Source organism: Micropterus dolomieu, linkage group LG11 (genome assembly GCF_021292245.1).
Source record: "Micropterus dolomieu isolate WLL.071019.BEF.003 ecotype Adirondacks linkage group LG11, ASM2129224v1, whole genome shotgun sequence".
NCBI classification, from domain to species: domain Eukaryota; kingdom Metazoa; phylum Chordata; class Actinopteri; order Centrarchiformes; family Centrarchidae; genus Micropterus; species Micropterus dolomieu.
The window spans coordinates 6,193,367-6,211,194 of NC_060160.1; the positions used below are offsets into that span (position 1 = coordinate 6,193,367).

Below are 17,828 nucleotides of genomic sequence, written 5' to 3' on the forward strand. Positions count from 1 at the left end.
TTTTGTGGACGTTTACTTTTAATGGACACATCTGACCTTTGACATCACACTGGCCGCACTGTTGTACCTTTTTTAAAAAAAAAAAAGTGTGAATGTTGATTATTTTATTTTTTTTTACATTTTCACATATCAAATGGTGTGAAAAATGGTAATTATTTGAAATATTAATGATGTCTTGTTATAACAACATACCAACGTATACCAATATAACAACTTACCATGTTATAAAGATTGCTTGTTTTAATGAGATATGTTGATTTTGTGTGAAGTGAAAGTTTCTTGATATAACAAGATAAGATGATTTGCTGTTATAACAAGAAAATGTTCTTAAAACTGAATATGTAGTAACAACAAGTATGGCGGCATCAATACGGTGCAGTACTGCAGTTTTTTAGGTAAACAAAAGCCTGCAGTTATTCCCAGCTTAAAGTTATAGATTCAATAATAACCACTCTTGTTCCTTTGAATAATATCCTTAAAAGAACATAATGCAACATTTGCCTCTTTCAGTTCTTCTGGTTTCTTTTTCTCATGATGATACTGATGATGTCTGTTCGCCCTTACAAAAAAAACACTTACATTCATCTTGTTTTTTCCTCATACCTTTCTCAGGGCAAATATTGTGTACGTTGCCAGCAACCACTTTGTGTGGCGCCTTGTGCCCGTGTCAATAGCCAGCCAGATCCGACAGCTTCTTCAGGACAAGCAGTTTGAACTGGCTCTTCAGCTTGCGGTGAGCAGCAGAACTGCTCACTTAACTGTTAAATCTTGTTATTAAATTACTCAAGATTTAATTAGTGCTGCAGCGCAGAGGATGAAATTAAAATCAGTTATCTTGATGAGGAGCTGTACATTGAAACAGTAAAATGCTCACAGCTTTGTATGTTATGGTCAGTCTATCTAGCAATCTCTTTTTCCTGGGGGATTTCCAAGAATTAAAAAAAGCCTTCATGTGCTTTTCAACTGTCAACGTTTTCTGTAGCGTGATGAATTTTTTTTACTTTTCCTTTTTTTTTCTGCCAGAAGATGAAGGATGATTCAGATGGTGATAAGAAGCAGCAGATACATCACATCCAGAATCTCTATGCCTTCAATCTGTTTTGCCAGAAGAGATTTGATGACTCCATGCAGGTGTTTGCCAAACTCGGCACAGGTAAAGCTTTCCTCTGAGTGGTCACAAATTTGAAAGAGTCTGACATGGATCAAATTGTACTTGTTGCAATATTCATTTGTTTTAACCTGTAACGCATGGCTACTATTCACTACATAGGACTCCAAGATAGGTGCCCAGTAGCTTAAACATCTTTGAAGAAAATAGTTTGTATTATTTTGAACTTTGATGAGGTGAACATATTTGTCCCAGTGTGACATCACCCATTTTGTTCTCATGGCCTGTGTTTATGTATCGCAGCCTAATTAAGGTGAATCTGGTCATAATTTTATCACATTTATTCTGGCTACTTTTTATTTCTTTCTCTCTTCTTGAACTCATTAGATATGTGTTGCTTGTTGTGTATATTAATGTAAATATTTTTATTCACATTTGACTTTCATGTGTAATTATGTGACATCATGTGTCTGTGAGAATGTATTCCAAAATGCTGACAGATTTTTCCTTGCTCTAATGAGCTTTTGATTTCAGGTCTGGGCAACTAAAGTTTCTGGGTTGGTTTTTGTTTTTCGGTATATGTTGTGGTTGTTTTTTGTTTGTATAAACTCTGTCCTCAGATCATTTTTGCTCTTTAATCAAAAGGTTAATAAAGAAGCTCAAGTATCATATGTGGAATAAAGTACGACAAATTCCCCCTCTTGCATTCTGCAGATCCCACCCATGTGATTGGGCTGTACCCAGACCTGCTTCCAGCAGACTACCGCAAACAGCTGCACTATCCCAACCCTCTGCCTACTCTGTCCGGGGCAGAGCTGGAGAAGGCTCATCTTGCTCTCATCGATTACCTCACCCAGGTGTGTGTATATGATGTCGGTAAAACACAAATCCATAGATTTAATTTTGTCAGAACAACTTAAACTTTGAATGAGGCTCTACTTGGAGTAGAATTAATAAAAATAATAATGGCATATATAACTGGTGTAAATCAAAAGAGGTACAATATTAATAATCCACTTTTTGGGTTGTCCTTACAGAAACGCAGCCACCTTGTGAAACAGCTGAATGACTCTGACCCTTCTACAACATCTCCACTCATGGAGGGCACGCCCACTATTAAAAGCCGCAAAAAACTCCTGCAGATCATTGATACCACCCTGCTGAAATGTTACCTACATGTAAGACCCAGACTATCTTCCTTTTCTTTCTTCATGCATGTTGTGAGTTACCAAATGGAGAAATGTCCGTCCAATCTGCCAGTTTTTTAACAATAGTCATTACTTGAGATGAATAATTTGTCACAATAATTTTTTCATTTTGTCTGTTTATTTACATGTATATATTCTTCTTTTTTTTTTTTTTTTATGTACAATATGTAAATTGCAAGGGAATGTGGAGGAGAATTGCCTAAAAACCCTCCAGGGGCTTGAAAAGTGGCATTTTACAGAAAACATATTACAGTAAATAATTACAGCAATGTAGTATGCAGAATTTGAATATATCTATCAAATAATTTTAGACACAGTAAAAATCAGAGACAGTTTAGCAGGGTACTTGACAACAATGCATCCCATAAACAATGAATCAGTCATAGTCATAAGAGACACATACATCAAGAACACTCATTCATAATACATGCAAGTATACACAAACACTGTTGTTAACAGACTAAGCGCATACACTCGTGATGTGGCTTAGAGTTTTCATAAGACAAAAAAGATTATAAACACAAATAATGAAAAAAGAAAAACATGTGATATTCATAACTGACCTTTAGACTTGTATTACAAAGGAAAATTGTATTTGGACCCAGCTTGTATGGCAGTCCACATAGAAGAAGTGACATCAGCTGAAAGCCGCTTGTGTCATACGTTTTGATTACCACCCCCCACCCCCCACCCCCCCGCAATTGTCAGTGAACCTACTCCAAATGTTGTATTTCATGATGAAAGTTGCGTCAGCTCTTATGAACTTGGCAGTCTCCACCATCCACTTACAGCAAAACGGCATGATTGATGTCACAAGAAAGTAATTCTCTAACACTCAGAGAAATTGGCAGCAACATTAGGCAGTTAACACTACCTCACACATAGCCGAATGGGTTCTATGTTATGCAGCTCATTAGTACTTCAAAGTAACAAAAGCAGAGCCGCAGTTACACAAGTAGTGTGAGTTTGACTCTCATGTAGGTGTAGTAGCTTCAGCTATGTGGGTCTGGAGTTTATTCAGGGAAGCAGATGCCTGGGCAACGATGCAAAACGTTTACCAAGCAATCTGTGTGTCAAACTTCATCTATGGTTAAAAAAAAAAAAAAACTTGTTGGAATGAGATCACAGATATAAGCATCTAAAGTAAGTTTCTCCACAGGAAGAGAAGCTTTTTGTGAGGAGCAAAACAGTCTCATTGCACTTCAAAGTCTTTCTGCTGCTTGTTCACGTTTAGATGAGCCACATTATGTAGGCATCCAGGAAAAATGCCACCAGGTGCTTCCCTTTGGAGGTATAATAGGCACTTTTTAATCAGAGGAACCCCTTGTGCAGACCCAGATCATACTGGCAGGGTAAACCTACAGCTGACTGGAGTTCCTCTAAGACAATGTGAGCTTTTGATTGTCAAGCTTAAACTAATCAGTGAAGTCACCTGGAGTCTTTCGCTGAAACACAGCAGGCGCTTTACAGGATTGAATTAATTAATAAATGTCATCTGCTGCTATCGTCTGCCTGTTTAGACCAACGTGGCCCTGGTGTCCCCCCTCCTTCGTCTGGAGAACAACCATTGCCACATCGAGGAGAGCGAGTACGTCCTGAAAAAGGCCCATAAGTACAGCGAGCTCATTATCCTCTATGAGAAGAAGGGCCTGCACCAGAAAGGTAAGGGTCTGCTTGCTGGTCAGTCACCTGTGCTGCAAACCTGATGATCTAATTGTACTCCAGTGATATTGGGTTTACCATGGCAAATTCTGATACATACTTTTTACTTATGTGCACTAAAATGTATTTTCCCTGCAAACAATTGGTGTTCCATTTGTATTAAAAGCTAATCAAAATATTAGGTACGCATTTTGTGCATTTTCTGAATGCAAACAAAAGAAATTAATTTCTTAAAATATTTTTCATTTGTGATATAATAATTAACTTTAAATGGTGTGGATTTATGCACACCCTTCAGCTGTTGATGTGTCCGCTGGAAATATGGCATAATTTTTTTTGTTCGTTTTAATGAATTGTTAATTAGCTCCAAATTACCCAGATGTGACATTGATATGCTGCTTGCATATTAATGCATCATAATGTTTTAATGATATGATATAGGAAAATTACATTTGGAGAATCACTTTACAATGAAATGTCAAATGTGATGATGTTTTTTTTGTGGGAAAAGTGGGAAATTTATCATCAAGCAGCAGACAATCAACTGAATAATGACTGCGTTCAGTTTTATTTGTTAGAATGTGGTTTATCTGTTGCCATCCTCAGTATGACAACTGAACTCACAACAATAAAACACAATGAAACATCTGTTCCCAATTTTGTGTTCAAATTGGATGTTGAATTTGGGGTTTAGTATTTAAATGACGGATCACTTGATGCCAGACCTACATCGGCCTTTGTCAGCGGTCTCCTCATTACCTCCCAATTCAAATACAAGAGCCATTGTAAGCTGAATTGCTCCATTATGTTTAATTTCAAGAGGGGCCAATTATGTGTAACAAAAACTGTACTCTGGACACAGTTTATCTCAGAGGAGGTTTCCTGCATGTGGGCGACTCGTCATCCTCGTAGATCAGTGCTGTCTTAATGTCATTTGGTTTCTGGCAGTATTCTGCGCCAGATTCTGTGCTCGCTGTGTGCGCGGCTCGTTTTAATCGGCCCTGCTGCAATTTGTGTTTGTGATGTCAGGCAGCTCGAGTCTACCTCTCTTTATCTTTGCCAATTCAAACCAGCTGCTCTTGTCTACCAATTAACTCTGCATGTTCTTTATCCAATTTCTGTTGATAGAGGAATTATATAATGCAGTGCACACCCGAGTAGATGCTATTCTCCATCACTCAGACTTAACTCAAATTTTGCTCTTGCTCCCCTCCCACTCATCTCCCTTCACTTTTCTTCACCCTTCCTGCCCCTCTTGAAGCTCTGCAGGTGCTGCTGGAACAGTCTACCAAGGCCAACTCTCCACTAAAGGGCCACGAGCGAACAGTGCAGTACCTCCAAAGACTGGGTAAGTATCACCGGCCAACTCGTGTCTGTTATAGCTTAGAAGTTGTCATCTCTGCTAGATGTGTTTAATTTGTTGCTGTGATTTTGGGAAAGCCTCTGAAAATACCTTCACCCTGATTGACTGTGGATTTTGGATGAAATTTATAGTCTGCATTCGGTTACATGTCAGGGTCTGCAGCCTTTCATATGTCAGGCACTGACTAAATGAGAGGTTCTTTGCACCATATGTGTCAGTATTTACTGTGTAACTCTGAATCGTTTATGTCTGTGCACCAGTGATGCCAGGGAAAATCCCTGTACTTACTGGGTACTTGGCAGTTAAAGGTTCTTTGGGTGTTTTTGTTAAATGTATCTGTTTCATATTAATTGTGACACTGTGATATAATGATTAGGTAATTTCAATGTGTCTAGTTGATTGAGTCCATGATGTAGATGATTAGATTGATTTATTTAGAATACCAGTTGTATTTTTAGTGCCGATGTTTAGTCTTAGTTTTAACCACTTTTCCTATTAAGCAGTGTATTTGGTCACAAGGGGGATGTTCAAGGATCTACCACAAATCATTTTTTAATATGTAAGCATTACTGTCTTAAACCTTTTCAGGTCAAGGTCAATAACAACACGTTCTTGCTCTATATCTATATCTATATCTATATCTATATATATCTATATATATATATATATCTATATCTATATCTATATCTATATATATCTATATATATCTATATATATATATATATATATATATATATATATATATATATATATATATATATATATATATATATATATATATATATATATATATATATATTATTTTTTTTAAATAAATCACTCCATTTATCCACTACTCACTGCTTTTTAGGGCTGCAACTAACACATATTTTCATTGTTAATTAATCTGCTGATTATGTTCGTGATTGATCAAGTAATCAGTAAAAATAACGTCTGTGACAATTTCCCAGAGTTCAAGGTGACATCTTGATGTCTTTTTTTTGTCTGACTAACAATAATTATTTTGCTGAAAGAAATGCATAATAATATAATATTACAAATATAGTTGCCATAAATTATGGATTGTTGCAGCTTTACTGCATTGCTGTCTTTTTTATTTAGGAAAATAAGCCTTTTCCAGAGGAAGTATATAATGTATTTCAATAAATATTGCAATTCCAAGATTTTTAAAAAATCATATTCCACAGCCATATTCCCGAACAATAGCTGTACCAATAACTTTAAATCATTGTTGTAATAACTTATTTTTTATAAAGCACGGCATCACCTTGAAAGGACGTTTTCTGAAACTGATTATGGGCTCGAGCGTGTGCTGCGTGTGCTGTGTGTCTCCGTCCTTGCTTGTTGTCGTCTGAGCTTCCTTGGTGAAGTTAAATGTATCTGTTGTAATCCCTCACACACAGGAGTCGAGAATTTGGGAATAATCTTTGAGTTTTCTCCCTGGGTGTTGAAGATCTGTTCTGAGGATGGCCTGAAGGTTAGTTGTTTGTTTCAGTTATTTGTTTTATTTTATATGCCTATGCATGTTGTAAATTGTTTTCTGTCTTGCAATAATTGCTGTTTGGTTGTAGATGGAAGCTTATTGGTTTTTTTAAAAACATTTTTAATTCATAAAACCTCCACTGATCACAATGACAGTCAGCACAAGAGCAGAAAATGACAATAGACCTTTCTTTATAAAGTCTAACTCTATTTTATGTCTACTCAACACAGAGAAAGGTCTCTTGTAGGTTTAAAAAAATCTCTCCTCCTGTCCAGATTTTCACAGAGGACCTGACAGAAGTGGAAACTTTGCCCAGAGACAAGGTGCTGAACTTCCTGAAGGAGGGCTTTAAGGAGCTTGCCATCCCATATTTGGAGCACATTATCTATGTGTGGGACGATAAAGGCCCGGAGTTTCACAATGTGCTGATCCAGCTCTACCTGGAGAGGGTTCAAGGCCTCATGAAGCAGTACCTCAACTCACTGCCAGAAGGTACGAACAAGAGAAAAGTTGAAAGTTAATTGAAGTTTACAGGATCTGTGGGCCTTAAAAAGTCATGACAGTTTAACAGTAACTCAGTTGTACCACTTTAAAAACTATGAAACTGATGAAATGAATGTTTTAAAAAATGTAAACATACATTGAGTGATTTCCACCTGAAGCAAAGCTAGAAAATAAAGGGAAGCTCCAGGGCAACGTGACCCCTGGGCTTTAATATCTCTTTAACAAAATCCTTTCATTACTAATGCCAAAAGAACGTAATTCTAATTTATCATAGGATTTGCATGTCATTACAATCACTGTATATGGGTTCAGTTTGCCTTTGTTACTCATCCAGATAGTTGTCTCTCACTGCTTTGCAAATAAAGCTTGTGTCAGGACTTATTATGAAATCCATCCGTCTCTCTCTGTTTGTGCTTTTTAATGATTATCCATGGACCATATATTGAAATGAACCTCATTAATTTGCACTCTGTCTGAGAAATAAACTAATAAAATAAATTAATCGGTCCCTGTGGCAGCTTGTTGCTTCATGTCGTGTTATGAAGCATATTGTAGGACGCCGCCTGTGAAATTAAGATATTGTTTCTCTGAGATTACTGGGATTCTGAACAATGAAGAAGGACTTTGTTCAACATTACAGAATCCTAGCTGTGTAAATATTAAAGCCTGTTTTCAGCACTAACTGTACAGTTTTATATATAATATTTATAATTGCCGTATCAGTAAAAATGTTTTCAGATTCACCTCAAATGTTTTCATATAAAAAAAAAAAGATTTTTATATTCAGTGTTCTTACCCAAACACATCGTATAGTAAATTTTTATCTGATTTTTTTTCTGTTTTTACTATATAGTATATTTTTCAGTTCTATTTTTTATCTGTATGTATGTGTATTTTCTATCTGTGTGTATCTGAAGCTGTCGTAACAAGTGAATTGGGATCAACAGTCCAATCTTGTCACAATCTTATTGTGTGTATCCTTGAAGTGCTGAGTGCTATCACAGAGACTAAGAAACTAAGAAAATGTTGACTTTTAAGAAGGTGGAGCCAGTGAATGTAGGGCATTTTTGCTTTAAAAAATCACTAGAAATATTAGTTGATTATCAAAATAGTTGCAGAGTAATGATCTGTTGATCAGCTAATTGTTTTATCGACCAGTCTTTGCAGCTCTAGACTCAATAATTAGAACCTCTGTGCTGTTTTAGGAGTTCCAGCTGTTGCTGCGGGGAAGGAGGAAGGTGATCTGGGAGAGTTCAGGAACAAGCTGCTGTCTTTCCTGGATATTTCTACCAGCTATGAGCCAGCCAGACTCATCAGTGACTTCCCCTTTGATGGTAAGAAGTGGGTTTATACAGTGGACAAAGAAGACATATTTTCTGTTTGCTTATAAATACAAACAAGGATGTGGGTTTTGTTTTTTTAATAAAGCTGACATTTCACTTCATGAGCCATGATGAGTTATAGAGAAATCTTTTCGTGAAGTTATACATGTTTAAACTGGAGGTTGAAACTTGCTCCTTTTACCTTGCTTTCCATCTCCAAGGCCTGCTGGAGGAACGGGCTCTGCTTCTGGGTCGCATGGGTAAACACGAGCAGGCGCTCTTCATCTATGTGCACATCCTGAAAGACACTCGCATGGCTGAAGAGTGAGTACTCCTGCAAACACCACAGAGTGCTGCATGGGAAATTAATTAAAATTAATTGGAAACATTAAATTAACACCAACTATCAGCCTAATGTTTGCCAACTCCATTTGCAGTTGTTTTGATTAATGATAAGCAATTCAATTCTGACTGTAAAAGAGTCTAAAACAGTAAATTTGGGAAAGCAACAAGGTGGTTTCTGACCTGAAATCATATGAAGTTGCAAGCTTGCTCTGCAATTTAGCAAAATAGGGCCACAACTGAAACCAATCACTTAATTGTGTGCACATCCTGATTATCTTTTTGCAGGGATGTGAGCATGTTTATCAAATAAGGTCAAATTGTCAACATCATAGAAATAAGCAGAGCATTCATGTTTTATCTTCTCTGTGTGCTCTGCAGATACTGTCACCGGCATTACGACAGTTTAGTTGAAGGGAATAAAGATGTAAGTAGCTTTCAATGTATTTGGTTTATTTGTTGCTGATTTTAGTAATTTTTCAGAAAAATAATCATTTTCTTTGCCTCTTGAATTTTATTGTGTTTGTTGTGTCCACTTGGATTTTTTTTATAGCTCTGTTGTGTGTATTTTGTTTGACCACTTTTTTTCTTTTTGTACGCTCTGCTGCCTTCTGTTAAGTGCTTTTGTGTGTTCAGAAATTGCTATACAAATATAATGGATTATTTATGGCTTAAGCACCCAATGACAGACACATTGTTAGTTCTCTAAAAAACCTAATCTCAAAAATGACAGCTAACATTGTCTGCTATGTGTATAAAATGTTGTGACTATGTGACCAAACAAGAGCAACATTAAAGTAATGAAAATGAATCAATAAGCATTGGATTTGAGGGGGAAATTAATAAATTATTGCTGTTCCTGTTAAGGTCAGAAAGAAATAAGACTAACCCTGTTTGAACAGTGAATATTTGATGCCTCTTTGTGAAGTCTACTGTTAAAACCCATTATTATAGGCTGGATATAAATGAATAGTTTGACATTTTAGAAAATATGTTTAATCCCTTTCTTGCTGAGATATAGATGAGAAGATTGATATCACTTCCATATCTGTACATTAAATATGAAGCTACAGCCAGCAGACACTTTGCTTTTCTTAGCATAAAGATTGGAAACAGCTAGCCCGGCTCTGTCCGAAGAAACAAAATCCACTTACCAGCATGGTTACACGTTATATGCTTTCTTTTTTTAATCTACGATCATTTTTTACACTTCTGTAAACCATATTTCCCTACATGTCAAACTATAAATAACGTTTTATGAAATTTTCAATTAATTTTCAATCAATTCCTTACCTAATTGATGTCTTTTTTTCTCTTTAACTTGGCAAATATTATATCTTGTTTTATCTCACTGTTTTAATTCATTAAAATTATAGTTATTGTTATTATTTGCTGTCTTGTATTGTCTTACATGACGTTTTGCAGTCCTGTGTGTCTCCAATAAAATGTGTACTAAACAAAGTATTAACAGCTGTATTTCTTCCCTTTAGGTTTATCTGTCTCTGCTGCGAATGTACCTGTCACCTCCTGACGTCCACTGCCTGGGGCCCATCACGATGGAGCTGTCGGAGCCTCAAGCCAACCTCCAGGCGGCCCTGCACGTCCTGGAACTGCACCACAGTAAACTCAACACCACCAAGGTAAACAACAACAGAGCAGCATTGACCAGGGTGACGTAAGAACAAACCCCAGTCTGGTGATAATCACAAACAACTCTAGTTTTATCTCCTTGGAGTACAACATATGTTTACTGCATCAAGACTGTCGATGCCAAGTAAGTTGTCAGTCACAGAAAAGTACTTGACATGTGTATAATATTCATGCACTTTAATTCTTTCTTACTCTGCGAACTCCATCTGGTACTTCAAAGTGCTCATTAAACCAGAAAGCAAGAATTAGCTTCTAATTCAACCCAGGCTTTATCCTTATGAGTTGATTTTTGATGCCATCTCACAAATTTAGTAATCATTACTAATTCAGACTCAAAACGTGGCAGTGAAAGTGAAACTGATAAGAGTCGCTTGTTTAGGCTGCGTTAAACTGAGATAGAATAACATGATTAACGATGACGCGCTCGCACAAAATTAGTCATTTGACATTTGGTGTGAAATTAAAGCAGCGACTGAACACAGCTCGTTTAAAGATTTGATTTAGTTTGTTTTTAGAGCCAAGCGAGAGGGATTTTGCACTATCGGGGGTAATCAAGCTGCTGCCTTTGTGAAAGAAAAGATCCGGCGAACCGAAAAAAGATTTCCAGCAGGGCGCTGAACTCCCTCGAGAGGCGTCTGCATTGAAATGAGAATATCTTTGATGAAATTCCTTTCACATACCTGTTTCGACTACCCTGAACCCAGAACCAAAATAGCGAAGAGTTAATTGAATAAAGGCTGTTCTTCTCAAAAGTAGCTCATGACCTATTTTTCTTGTCAGACCTTCTTGCAATCCACTGACTGCTGTCTAGTAAAGAAGATATCCCTTAAAGAATGCTTTATAAACCTGTGTTTTTTTCAATACAATCCAACTTCCAGCTGCAAAAATGTTCCCACACACTCCACATCGAGGTGAAAACAATCACTCAGCAGATTGTATATTCTTTTTTCTGTATCTTATCACAAAGGAACAGAGGCACAGTCTTTGAAACGCCTTCATTTTAACACAAAAACAGTGGTGGAACTTGCTTAAGTGCAATTTGGAGGTACTCCTACTCTGCTAAAATTGGGATGCAAATATTGTGCTTTTTACTGCAGCATATTTAACTGACAGCTATAGTTAAAGATTTCAAGATATACATTCAACTAATAAATTATGATGTATTATTATAGATATATGTATATAAAGTAGTCGGTCCACCTTGATCAGCTGCAACATGCTTACATATGAATGCGTCTGTAATTATATTCTAATATAATATACATTAATCTAAATATTGTTGTAAAATGCACACAGACTGTGTTGTATCTGTGCTTTGAAGAGGATGTGGTTGTGTGTGAGAGGCACTGCTGGTCTGTGTCCAACCACATGCATGTCAAATTAAAAGTCTCTTAAGGGAAGTGCTGCAGGTTTATATGAATGTTTAGGTTTCCTCCCACATCTAAGAGCTCTCCATCTTTTGTTCTGTGCCATTGTGCCCCCTTTGCCATTTCCCCTGGCCTCCCTCCAAGACTCTGCCTCGCCAAGAGAGCATAAGAGCGACAAGAATGTACAAAACCTCCAACATGAAGCAGTTGTTTTGTATACTTGTTAGTCAATTTTTTATCTTTTTTTTTTTTTTTACCAATTTCTTGTTTAGAACCGCAACTTATAATTATTTTCATTATCAATTAATATCAATCTGTCAGTATATTTTTATATAAATATAAATCTGAAAATGGTGAAAAACATTTAAACCAAGTTTCCAGAACCGGTGTGACCTGTTTTTATGTTGATGGTTTGTCTTACTGAAAGCCCAACACCCAAAGATATAAAATGTTTTAATGATATACAGGTGAAAGCAGACTATCTTTACATTTGAGAACCTGGAAACAGCTAATTTATCAGACATTTAGGCTCGATAAATGAAAATTCTCTGTCAATCTGACAAAGCATTTAATTCTAGTCTCAAAACTCATGTTGGTTAGCTTACAAGTAGTTTTTGACAAGTGGGACCTCCCAAGTAAGTAGGAGCTGCCCGGCACTACCTCAGTCTTTTCCTGTCCAGCTCCATGTTCAACAGCACTTTTTATGACCCGGCTCGTGGGGAAAAGGGAAGCAACATGAACCAGAATGTTTTTGGTAAAAGTGCAAGTTATTTATTATTGCCAAGGTTTACAAACAGAACGTAAAAGGGCTGGTGGATGCTGCTTAAATCAAAGAAACAAATATAACCTAAAGCGGTCTCTCCAACCACTTGCTGCTTCAAAATCAAACTAAACAAAACTCTCAGACCTGTTCAGCAAGAAACAAAATACAAACTGTGCAGCACCCTCTAAGGCTAGTGTGTCTAACAAACTTAAACTGCAGGTGTCTCGTAGATATCAGTAATCCCCCACTAAGGTACTTGCCCTGCTTCCTTAACACAATTCACAAGTTAAGGTAACACACCGACACTAAGATCTAACACTTATCACTTGAACAAAAGCTCCTACAGCAGTTAACACGATAACCACAATAGAACACAATACAAAAGAGGCGAGTAGATCAAGGGCAAAATCACAACTGCCAAGTTCACACAGGTAGGCAGCTATTTAAACAGGGGATGATCTGGAAGGCGGTAGAAGATTGGAGGAGGTTTTGCCAGACGCCGCACCAATCACATCACCGGCCGGAACCAGGAAGTAGGCAGGTCTTGCGCCAGCCAATCCTCGGCAAGGGTTCACACATCCTGCTTAACCTAACACACAGCTGCACAACACAGATACACATACACAAATAACGGCGGTGGCCGTAACACAATTCAGCACAATAGTTGATGTTGATGAAGAGGAATTTTTATCTTTGTTCTGCTAAACCTCCACAGAGGCTTGCATATTAAGGGTCCAAGCCCAAGGGAGCTGCTTTACATGCGTGGCTCAAACCCATTAGAGCCCACTATTTAGTATATTCTTCATAATGCAGCCTAAACTGTAAACACGTAATACCATTTTAAGTGAAATTTACAGGGCTGGTATAAACTGCTGCCGACACCTCAGATTCAAAAAATGACACATCAACCAGCAGGTGGAGCTATAAATAAGGTAAACTTCTTTTGGCATGTAACTCTTATGCGGCATTCAGACCAAACGCAAATTTTCTCCTCGTGAGACTTTCCTCGCGTGAGTACATTCACTGCAAGTGTTCACACACAACGCGAGATTACTGCACACAACTTGCCATTACTACAGCTGTACGAACCCAAAGTAAACATTTTGCTCTGATTAAATAGCAATAAATGAATTAAACTGATGCCGAAATAACTACAATATGATGCAGATTTGTTAAATATATGAATTCATGCTTTGTCAGGTCTGTCAGCAAGACGACAGGACAACAACTTCTAAAATGTTGGTTTTCTGAATGGAGTTTGGATCGATCAGGGCTATTCTCTCAGGGCTAACTTGGTCACAGTAAAGTACAATGATAGCTCGAATAAAGTTTCAGACACATGTTTTCTGAACTCACCGGGTAGTTCAACCTCCTCGCTTTCTTTTCTCCAAGTAATGTCCAGTTTTGTCTGGTTTTTATATGAAGTCGTAGTCCAACAGAGCTAACGACGCTAACAACAACACAGGATGTGCATGGAAACTAGCTGCTGAGAAGCTCCAGTGAAGATAAATCAACGTTGTAATCCCAAAAACTAAAGTAAAAAGCTAATTTAATAAAAGCAGTTAACTCCGAGCTCCTCCCGCGAGTAAACGGCGTAGTTGTCAGAGCAGAATCCAGTCCGACTACGGGTGTTTGTGAGTGTAATTTGCTTCAGAAAGGAGACATTTCCGCCATCTATTCCACAAAGTTTCCTCTCTCATAATGAAGGTGTTTGTTAAATAAAATGTCAGGTCAACTGTTTTTAACAAGCCAACGTGTTTGTTTTTTCCAGGCCATGAATCTGCTCCCAGCAAACACCCAGATCCGAGAGATCCGGGTTTTCCTGGAGAGCGTGCTGGAGGAGAAGGCGCAGAGGAAACGTTGCAACCAGGTGCTGAAGAGTCTGCTGCAGGCTGAGTTCCTGAGGGTGAGTCCTGGAGAGTTTACCTGGTGGTTCATGTAAATTAGATTAAAATGTTAGTTCACCTAAAGTCAAAGAAAACCCCTTCTTAAGAAAAAGTAGTGATAATTAATTACTTTGCTGTGACAGTCTCTCTGTCCTCTTAAAAATAATCTGATACATATTGATCCCCACAGATGGAGAGTATGTTTATAGGCAGGGTCAGCTACAAAACTGCTTCCCTTCATCTGAGAAAGAATTAGTTATTTTGCAAGGACACTTTAGCATGATAGATGTGTGACACAGGGAGGTTGAGCCAACGCCCTCAGGAAGGACAAATTGTCAGAACCATATAGATATACACACTCAACGGCCACTTTATTAGGTACACCTGTTCAATTGCTTGTTAACACAAATGGCTAATCAGCCAATCACATGGCGATATGAAGCTAATATACTTGCATATTTTTTTAACTGGTGCGTGGTATGTATGTGTGAAGCGCCAGTCCTCAGCACAATTGGTAGCTCGGTGTACACAAGAAAGAAAGGGGACTGGCACTTCCTGGCTACCTGGACATTCATTGGCTGTTTGTTCTGGATCAATTAGGGTGTCACTCAAAAGGTCAGTGTGTCGACACTTTTTTTTGTTGTTGTTTACACGCTAACTGTAAAGTAGTTCCGTATGTATTTATTGATATAATAATGTGTTTTGGACTAAATGGATTGGATCGTCTGGACCTGCCAACATAAAAAGGGCCATTTTTGTTGGAATGCAATACATCGGTGGACTACGGCTTCACAGATAAGTGGAATAAATTTTGATTATAGGCAGCTCTTTAAAAGAATTTTCCCTCTGGGATCACTAAAGTATTTGTGATTCTGATTGAGGTGGGTCAGTACCATTACTTCTACATTTTGCTCTTTGGCGTACCAGGACTTTAATCTTGTCCGGTTTCTTGCTCAGTCACACTCTCTTTTTCTCTTTCTCATTTACTCCAACAACATCTCTGTCGGCAGAGACAGAGCAGGTAGAAGCTCCTTTCATGCAGCTGTGTGCAGAAAGTAGCTTCTCAAAGTAACTTCGTGAACCTACCAATCACAGTCTGGATGGGGCGGGACTTAAGAAAAAGGCTGACGTGCTGCAGCAAACTTTTAAAAGGTTGAACTCTCTGCATTAATGATTATTGACTTAGCCTTAACTAATTAGACTGTTCACCATGCAGATAATTTTTCTTACACAAGGATTTAATGAATATAAACAACCCACAGAAATAAAACTGCTATACAACTGGAATTAATATTATACTAGTGGTGAGATATCGTATACTATTATCTGATTTTATAATGAATACACTAACATTAGCCCTAGTACTGGCCGATAAACACGCCAACATGTGAATATGGAGTACCAGTAGGGCTGGGCAATAAAATAATGATGATGATTATCGCATATAATCTTATATAATAAATGTTCAATACATGTTTGATTTAATTCACAAGCACCTATTTTTTCCATTTCAAGCACTGATTATAGGTGGAGGCAGAAAATTTCACCAGAAAACAGTAAATTAAGTGTTTAATGCTCAAGTTTTCCCCCCAGAAAGAGCCCTCTGAAAAAGAGAAAACATCCAGTGAGCAGCAGTTTTATGGACGAAAATGCCTTGTTGATGTCAGAGGTCAGAGGAGAAAGGGCAGACTGGTTCGAGATGACAGAAAGGCAACAGCAGTGTTTCCAATACATTGATTTATTTGTGGCGGCCCGCCTCAATATCAACGCTGACCACAACATATTGTATAATGGCTATCTTTGCTTTGCTGTACCTCTAGCCTTATTTCCAGTTTCCTTAGCTTTGCCATCATACACAGGTAGGCGTGAAGTTTTTACACAGACACACAAGATTTTCCAGAGATTATTGCAGTTAAGGTTTGTGGTTTATTGCAGTAGTAAAAAGTACAAACAGAAGAACATACCGGTAAATTTGTTATCTTGTTTCCAGTTCTGATCTGTGGTCTCTAATCTGTGGTCTGTGATCCGTGGTCTGGCTCTGTGGTCTGGTGAGAACTGTGTGCGCTCCCCCTACCTGTGCCTACCACTTACCTATGCCCCCTATATACAACCATGTGCATCTAATCACTGCCACCCAGTGTCCAAAATACTAATATAAATACATCCAAACAAAATTAAATATCATGCCAACAATGTGTACCTGATAAAGTAGCCGGTGAGTGTTTATTCTTTATGGATAAATTCAGTTTGAGTGTGTATTTCTGTTTGGATTTAATTTGTAACTCATGTCTTAATAATATTATTATTATTATTATTAAATGGGCTGTATGTCACATAATTTCAAGGGGATGTAGCACAGTAGTGGTTCTACCTGTGCCCATGAAACCTTATACAATAGTTGGGTTTTTTAGAGATAAAATGCTCTAGCTCATAGGATCTGATGAGTTGTACAGTCGCAGTGACAGCCAACTTAACAGATAAAAGAGAACCATTCACATGAACTCATCAACAGAAAATCAAAGATGATGTTGCGGTTGCCGTGTGCAGAGGTTCCCGGCCTCTTGTGACCCCTTATTACAAAGCATTGTGTACTTTCCCCTGGTCACAGGGTGCATATCTGTTAGTTGAGAGCAGTTCAATTGAAAATTGATTTTCCTTGTCAAATTGTTTTCATTTGAGTCCAAATGAAATTAAATTGTCTGCTTCAAGATACATATCTGCTCTGTGAGTCATATGTACTCTGTTCTCCTTTGAGAAAGAAAACCAGAAACTGTTAGTTCTCTGTCTACGTAACCACCCACTGTAGCTTACAAACAAGAAACATGTCTTGTCCTGCACCCTTAGCTTGTTTGAGCCACCAAATAAACAGTCACAAGGGAAAAGTGCACTGCTAACATCAGATTATCTGCTAGATAGCAGATATGCTGCTCAGCTGCAGCATCTTAAAACAGCAGGTAAGCGTACATGCAAATGTCACTTTGGTCTTTTTTTTGCTGGTGTGGTCCTTACTCTTCAAACTACTAACAACAAGCTGTTTGCTCATGACATGTTCAGCGCAAGATTGTTTTCTTCATGAGTGTTTCTGATATTTCCCTGAAGAGCCTTTTTCCTTCCTATTAAACTGTCATCAATAAACTTTAAAAAGTTTAAAAGGTTTATCTTGCAGTGTT

At 37.7% G+C, this 17,828-nt stretch overlaps 1 protein-coding gene across 2 annotated transcripts in view; it reads left to right on the forward strand.

Moving 5' to 3' along the window:
- Positions 1 to 17,828, forward strand: part of vps39 (VPS39 subunit of HOPS complex) — a 29,267-nt gene that overhangs the window by 8,590 nt on the left and 2,849 nt on the right. The window contains exons 10-22 of one of the 2 annotated variants that reach the window (XM_046062237.1): positions 613 to 733; positions 1,024 to 1,153; positions 1,823 to 1,965; positions 2,146 to 2,286; positions 3,837 to 3,978; positions 5,240 to 5,326; positions 6,745 to 6,818; positions 7,100 to 7,316; positions 8,534 to 8,662; positions 8,872 to 8,974; positions 9,374 to 9,419; positions 10,483 to 10,632; positions 14,544 to 14,678. In XM_046062237.1, the coding sequence (XP_045918193.1) occupies positions 613 to 733; positions 1,024 to 1,153; positions 1,823 to 1,965; positions 2,146 to 2,286; positions 3,837 to 3,978; positions 5,240 to 5,326; positions 6,745 to 6,818; positions 7,100 to 7,316; positions 8,534 to 8,662; positions 8,872 to 8,974; positions 9,374 to 9,419; positions 10,483 to 10,632; positions 14,544 to 14,678 (1,618 nt within the window). The remainder of the gene's footprint in view (positions 1 to 612; positions 734 to 1,023; positions 1,154 to 1,822; positions 1,966 to 2,145; positions 2,287 to 3,836; positions 3,979 to 5,239; positions 5,327 to 6,744; positions 6,819 to 7,099; positions 7,317 to 8,533; positions 8,663 to 8,871; positions 8,975 to 9,373; positions 9,420 to 10,482; positions 10,633 to 14,543; positions 14,679 to 17,828) is intronic. The other variant, XM_046062238.1, reaches the window with a different exon arrangement.